Source organism: Anopheles moucheti (genome assembly GCF_943734755.1).
Source record: "Anopheles moucheti chromosome X unlocalized genomic scaffold, idAnoMoucSN_F20_07 X_unloc_2, whole genome shotgun sequence".
NCBI lineage: Eukaryota > Metazoa > Arthropoda > Insecta > Diptera > Culicidae > Anopheles > Anopheles moucheti.
Window position 1 is genome coordinate 802,501 of NW_026453526.1, and position 7,500 is coordinate 810,000.

Genomic DNA, 7,500 nt, shown 5'->3' on the forward strand with positions numbered 1-7,500 from the left:
GGGCAATTTACGGGCTTTTTGGTGCGACTTACGGGCCTGATAGTGCGACTTATGGGCCTGATAGTGCGACTAACGGGCTTTGATAGTGCGACCAACGGGCTTGATAGTGCGACCTATGGGCTTGATAGTGCGACTAACGGGCTTGATAGTGCGACTTATGGGCTTGATAGTGCGACTTATGGGCTTGATAGTGCGACTTACGGGCTTGCTTTTCCATGTTTTTCGCATCGAGCTTCGGTTCGTTTCGAATAATTTTGTCCATGTTTTTCGTTTGCTACGAGAGGTTCGGTTCGTTTTCAGTTATCCCTGTGTTCATGGTTTTCGTGTGCTTCCATAGGTTTGGTCCGTGTTTTTGAGTACTCTTGTCCATGATTTTCGTGTGCTTCTAGAGGTTTGGTCCGATTTTCAGTACTCTTGTCCATGCTTTCACATGCTCTGATAGGTAGGTTCGTTCTCAGTTATCCCTGTGTTTATGGTTTTCGTGTGCTTCGAGAGGTTTGGTCCGTGTTTTTGAGTACTCTTGTCCATGATTTTCGTGTGCTTCTAGAGGTTTGGTCCGATTTTCAGTACTCTTGTCCATGACTTTCGTTTGCTTCGATTCGTTCACTCTATTACTCTTGTTTGTGGTTTTCGTTTGCTTCGATTCGTTCACTCTATTACTCTTGTCTTTGGTTTTCGTTTGCTTCGATTCGTTCACTCCATTACTCTTGTCTGTGGTTTTTCGTTTGCTTCGATTCGTTCAGTCCATTACTCTTGTATGTGATTTTCGTTTGCTTCGATTCGTTCAGTCCATTACTCTTGTGTGTGGTTTTCGTTTGCTTCGAGTCGTTCAGTCCATTACCCTTGTCTATGATTTTCGTTTGCTTCGAGTCGTTCAGTCCAATACTTACCCTTGTCTATGATTTTCGCTCTAAGCCCAGTCGCCCTGCGCTCTGGAAATCACATTCCAACTCTATCACCGATAGCGCTCACACCTTGGAAACCACATTTCACCCAGGGGACCTTAGGGTGGATTTTGAGCCTTTCGGGATTGCGAAACCATCATTTAACACTCTAAACTTAATTTCCGCAATCCCAGACGCACTTTCCATATGGTCTCCAAAAATGCGTGTGAGCTGACCTGGTCCCTTATAATAGGCAATGAACACGATTTTGGCAAAATATTTTTTTCAAAATTTTTTGACTCACCGGGTAAAATCGAATTTACTTGGGAAAAATGTTCTAGCAGGGGCCCTCCCATACAAATTTTTTTCTTCTCAAAAATGATTTTCGTTTCACTTTTCATACTCAGGGGAGTCTAAAATTGATGTTTTGAGTCACCATGAAAAAAAAATTTTTTTTGACCCGAGCTTGTGTCGCGACCCAAAAATCGACTCACTTGGGAAAAATGTTCTAGCAGGGGCCCTCCCATACAAAAATTTTTTCTTCTCAAAAATGATTTTCGTTTCACTTTTCATACTCAGGGGAGTCTAAAATTGATGTTTTGAGTCACCGTGAAAAAAAAAATTTTTTGACCCGAGCTTGTGTCGGCGACCCAAAATCGACGCACTTGGGAAAAATGTTCTAGCAGGGGCCCTCCCATACAAAAATTTTTTCTTCTCAAAAATGATTTTCGTTTCACTTTTCATACTCAGGGGAGTCTAAAATTGATGTTTTGAGTCACCGAGAAAAAAAAATTTTTTTGACCCGAGCTTGTGTCGGCGACCCAAAAATCGACGCACTTGGGAAATATGTTCTAGCAGGGGCCCTCCCATACAAAAATTTTTTCTTCTCAAAAATGATTTTCGTTTCACTTTTCATACTCAGGGGAGTCTAAAATTGATGTTTTGAGTCACCGAGAAAAAAAAATTTTTTTGACCCGAGCTTGTGTCGGCGACCCAAAATCGACGCACTTGGGAAAAATGTTCTAGCAGGGGCCCTCCCATACAAAAATTTTTTCTTCTCAAAAATGATTTTCGTTTCACTTTTCATACTCAGGGGAGTCTAAAATTGATGTTTTGAGTCACCGAGAAAAAAAATTTTTTTTGACCCGAGCTTGTGTCGGCGACCCAAAAATCGACGCACTTGGGAAATATGTTCTAGCAGGGGCCCTCCCATACAAAAATTTTTTCTTCTCAAAAATGATTTTCGTTTCACTTTTCATACTCAGGGGAGTCTAAAATTGATGTTTTGAGTCACCGTGAAAAAAAAATTTTTTTGACCCGAGCTTGTGTCGGCGACCCAAAATCGACGCACTTGGGAAAAATGTTCTAGCAGGGGCCCTCCCATACAAAATTTTTTTCTTCTCAAAAATGATTTTCGTTTCACTTTTCATACTCAGGGGAGTCTAAAATTGATGTTTTGAGTCACCGTGAAAAAAAAATTTTTTTGACCCGAGCTTGTGTCGGCGACCCAAAATCGACGCACTTGGGAAAAATGTTCTAGCAGGGGCCCTCCCATACAAAAATTTTTTTTTGACTCACCGGGTAAAATGGTCGCACTTGGTAAAAATGTTCTAGCAGGGGCCCTCCCATACAAAAATTTTTTCTTCTCAAAAATGATTTTCGTTACACTTTTCATACTCAGGGGAGTCTAATATTGAAGTTTTGAGTCACCGTGAAAAAAATTTTTTTTGACTCACTGGGTAAAATGGTCGCACTTGGGAAAAATGTTCTAGCAGGGGCCCTCCCATACAAAAAATTTTTATTTCTCAAATCGATCCGTGGTTTCACTTTTCATACTCTAGGGCCCATTTGCTTCAACTTTGGAAAAAATTTTCGATGATGAAAAATTTTCACCTTCGACGTCCATCGACCACTCGACCCGAACTTGGTACTTTTGTATGGAGGTACCCGAGTGGTGACTTTTTCATACAAAAATTTTTATTTCTCATATCGATCCGTGGTTTCACTTTTCATACTCTAGGGCCCAATTGCTTCAACTTTGGAAAAAATTTTCGATGATGAAAAATTTTCACCTTCGACGTCCATCGACCACTCGACCCGAACTTGGTACTTTTGTATGGAGGTACCCGAGTGGTGACTTTTTCATACAAAAATTTTTTTGCGAATACGTGTTCGTTCGCGATCATTTAGGCCATGAACAACAAGTCCGCTGCGATAGAAATAGTGCATTGTAGTTACTCGACGAGAAAAAAAATCGGGACTTAGAAAAATTTTTGAAAGTCAAATCGTATTGACTTCCAACAACACCTGATAATAAACACACATTGCCTGTTGCACCACAGTTCGCATTTGACTTAACAAATCGTCTGTTGGTACGCACATCACCATCGACTTTACCAATCGCGTTTCGCACCGCTAATCCCACTTGGCGTGGAGCCACGCACATAATGTTGCGAGGAGAGTATTAATCGGGACTTAGCGTTTTAAGCTCGCGAACACTCCACTATGGGAGTGCACGCAAGCACCAACTGTACACACACAACACAACAATCACTCTCGCGAACACTCCATTCCCAAAGTGAACGCGAGCACCAGCAAGCATGGGTCGCCTGAGAGGATCGATGCGAACGCATCTCTACAACTCGCAGCTCCCAGCCTGTAGTCCCGTCGTTTGCGGGCGGTCGAAGGTGTCGAAACTAGTTGTATCCACGGTCGACGGAAACACAGCCACCAGGGTTCCCTGTGGTAAGGTACTTCCACGTGCAGCGTGCTCCCGCCCGTTGCGGCTCAGTCTAGTGCTATAGCGGGGATGAGACGTCAGTGTGCGCGGGGCAGCACCGACGGATCTCGGAGGGTTGTTAAGCCCGCTAGCTTCCGATCACCTAATGGGTTTGAGAAGCGCTATCAGCTCGGATTGGATACGACCTTAGAGGCGTTCAGGCATAATCCAGCGGACGTAGCGTCATACCAAAGTCCGGTCGAACTAGTATTGAGCCAGTGGTCCGTACCTGTGGTTCCTCTCGTACTGCACAGGAATTCCGTTAAGATAGCGGCAAACAGCACACACCAGTAGGGTAAAACTAACCTGTCTCACGACGGTCTAAACCCAGCTCACGTTCCCTTGAAAGGGTGAACAATCCTACGCTTGGTGAATTTTGCTTCACAATGATAGGAAGAGCCGACATCGAAGGATCAAAAAGCCACGTCGCTATGAACGCTTGGCGGCCACAAGCCAGTTATCCCTGTGTGCGTAGCTGTCATTTGCAGTGTTAGGACGTGCTTCTGTGTCGCTCCCTTGAAAAGTGAAAAATTGCATGCAAAAACAGCAGAAAAAGGACGGGAAAGTGTTTATAGTGCCTAATTATTGTGCCCTTTAGTCGCCTATGGCGTTATATCAGTGAAACAGGACGATGCTCGCCTGGAAAGTGCGTTGAAAGTCTCCCCATACATTTTGTATGGGAGCAGTAAAGTGCGGAAAAAACGCAGAAAAGGCGAATAAAAACATTAAGTGGCGATATTGAATCATAGTGTCGGCACCGATAAACGGTTTTATAAACGGTAATACAAAGAAAATAGCCGAAAAGTGCATAAAATAGTGCGTGCAAAATAGCGGCAGAGCGGCGTCAGGTGTGTCGGCGCGTGTGAATGTGCGGCTTGGAACGCGTTCGCGTCTTGACAGCGACGTCAAACAAGTTCGCAGTGAACCCCTGACAGCGATTCAGCACGTCCGCGGTGAACTGGAGCAAGTCCGCAGTCTACCTCCGGCAGCTAGCTTTAGCGGAGACACCAAAGAGCGCCATCTATTGGGAACCGCTGGAGCTTTCGCGAGTGGTGTCACCTGGTGGTCGGTACCGGTATTACGGCTAGTGAAGACAACAACCAGCATCGCTTGGGAGACTTCAACGTCGGTACCAGCGGGCAACCCGGGTCGGTGTATGCGGGTTGCATACTGACAGGCGGTGATCTCAACGCTGGATAAGGAGGCGAACCTGGAAATAATTTTCTGAGTCCTTATTGGTTTTTATCATCTATTGCTGGAATTAATATTTGTTTTTGTTTCAGAAGAAGCAAATATATATCCAGTAATTCCCAACCAAGCAGGCTGGCCTTCTGAAGGCCATGGATAGGACTTTGAGGGGGCGCACTCCCTCGGTGGACGAGTCGAGTGCTGCCAGCAAAGGCAAACCAGGAGCGAGCTCGAGCAAGAGGCTCACTGTCCCGTTGACGCCTGTAATGGAGGGCGTTGCTGTGAGCGGAGCCACTAGCTCCAGCAAGTACGCGGCCAAGTTGGTGACTGGCTGTGGAGGTTCCCCGTCGAGCGAGGTGCGACGCATGATCAGCGAAGCAAAGCTGGACAACGAGACGCTTCTCACGGTCGTTAAGAAGCTGGAGGAGCAGGTGTCGCTCCTGCGAGTACAGCTGGAAGCGGCGGCCGAGCAGGCTCGTCAGGACCTGCGTGAGGCGCGTCTTGAGGCGCGACAACGGGAGGAGCGGCTGATCGCCGATAACCTGCAGCTGCGGGAAGAGCTGCGAAAAGAGCGGGAGCTGCTCACGACGCTGGTGGCGCAGTCCATCGGCCATAACCAGCCTGTTGTGCAGCAACAGCCAGAAAGAGCCACGCTGCAGCGTGGACATCAGCAGGACGCGGTGGTGGCAACGAGCAAGCCACCTCAGACGACGGATGGCGGCTCCTGGGTTGAGGTGGTGCGCCGTAAGCCGCCACGTCAGCAGGCGGCTGATCTACAGCGGCAGCAACAGTGGCCACAGCTCCCGCAACGTCAGCAGCAGCAGCAGCGGCAGCAACCGCAACAACGGCCCCAGCCGCAACGGCCGCAGGCCCAGCTGCAGCAACAGCAAGGTGTGGCCAGTACGTCTGGTGCGCAACGTGGAGGTCAGGCGCAACAGCGTCAGCGCAGAACAAAGCTGGACGCTATCGAGGTTGCACCGGCGGAGGGCCAGAGCTGGGACGAGGTGTACCAGCTGGTACGAGCAGCTCCCGAGTTGCAGCGTTTCAACAGCCAGCTGGGGGTCGGACGTCGGACCATGCGTTCGCGTCTGGTAATGGACGTGGAGAAGGGAGCAGATACGGCTGCGATCCTGAAATGCGTGCAGGAGGTGTGCGCTCGAGGAGACCAGCCAGCTGCCGCCAGACTGGTGACGCCAATGGTGGAGGTCCGGGTCGACGCTATTGACCCTTTAGCGAAGGAGCAGGACGTGGCGCTGGCTCTAGCCAGCCTTGCACAGTCGCCGGTGGAGGAGTCTGCCGTGCAGCTGCGAAAAGCCTGGAACGGAACGAAGGTGGCGTTCGTTCGCGTTCCGGAGAAGGCGGCGGAGCAGTTGAAGGACCGACATGTACTGATAAAGTACACCTCGTGCCTTGTGCGGACGGCACAGGCTTCGACGTCGCGAGAGCAACGGTGCTTCAGGTGCCTGGAATTCGGTCACCTTCGGGCCAGCTGCCGGAGCGAGGTGGATCGGACAGCTGCGTGCATCCGCTGCGGCCAACCGGGTCACCTGGCCCGAGCCTGCACAGCGGAGGTGTGCTGTGCGGTCTGCAAGGGCCCTCATCGAGTAGGACACCCGTCCTGCACCCGGAAGGTCTGAAGGTCTTGCAGATAAACCTCGGGCGCAGCCGTGCAGCGCAGGACATCATGCTGCAGACGGCTAGGGAGATCGGAGCGCAGGTGGTGATAGCGTGCGAGCTGTACAAACCACCTAGAGACAGCGTGCGGTGGGCGGTCGACGAGGCTCAGAGCGTAGCGGTAGTGGCGACTGGCGGCTACCCCATCCAACGACTGGGGAGTTCATCGGTGCCTGGGCTGGTAGTTGCCACCATAGCCGGGATAACGTTTGCCAGCTGCTATGTGTCCCCCAACATCGGACAAGCGGATCTCGGCGACTACCTGGAAGCGGTTGAGCTCACGCTCACGGGGCAGGATCCCATGGTTCTGGCTGGGGATTTTAATGCCTGGAACCAGGAGTGGGGCAGCTCAAGAACCACGGCGAAGGGTGAGGACTTGTTGAGTGTTGTTGAGCACCTCGGTCTTAGGACGCTCAACCGAGGGAACACACCCACTTTCAAGGGCAACGGTGTTGCACGGGAAAGCGTCATCGACGTGAGCTTCTCGAGTCCCTGCGTAGCGGAGCCAGGCAGTTGGAGTGTGAGCAGTAGGTACTCCGGCAGCGACCACAGCTATGTGCTGTTCAGCGCTAAACTGCCTTCGATCAGCGGCCGACAAGAACATCAGCATCGGCCACACTGCAACGGGCACGGTGGTACAGCAGGCATGACGCGGCACGCGGGAACACGCTACAAAACAAGCCAATTCAATCAGGCTTGTTTTAAGCTGGCGCTTGGGATCGGTCGTTTCGACGATGTAAGCACACCTGAGGGCCTGATCAGGGGGCTCACAGAAGCGTGCGACGCAACGATGGAGAGGATCCACAAGACGAATTTCCGGCAGGCTCCGACGCTATACTGGTGGAACCCGGAAATCGCGAGGGCGCGAGATGCGTGCGAAGCTGCCGAGGCCAGGCTACGCACAGCAACGCAGACCGACGACCGTATCGCCGCTTCAGCCCGCTTGCTGGACGACCGTAGGGCTTTGGAACGGGA

At 50.3% G+C, this 7,500-nt stretch overlaps 1 protein-coding gene across 1 annotated transcript in view; it reads left to right on the top strand.

The window, feature by feature from the left end:
* The first annotated feature begins 5,117 nt into the window (after nt 1–5,117).
* The window catches only part of LOC128307896 (uncharacterized), a 29,111-nt gene continuing 26,728 nt past the window's right edge, over nt 5,118–7,500 (top strand). Inside the window, exons 1-2 of the mRNA XM_053045442.1 lie at nt 5,118–5,531; nt 5,727–6,236. Of these exons, the coding sequence (XP_052901402.1) occupies nt 5,118–5,531; nt 5,727–6,236 (924 nt within the window). The remainder of the gene's footprint in view (nt 5,532–5,726; nt 6,237–7,500) is intronic.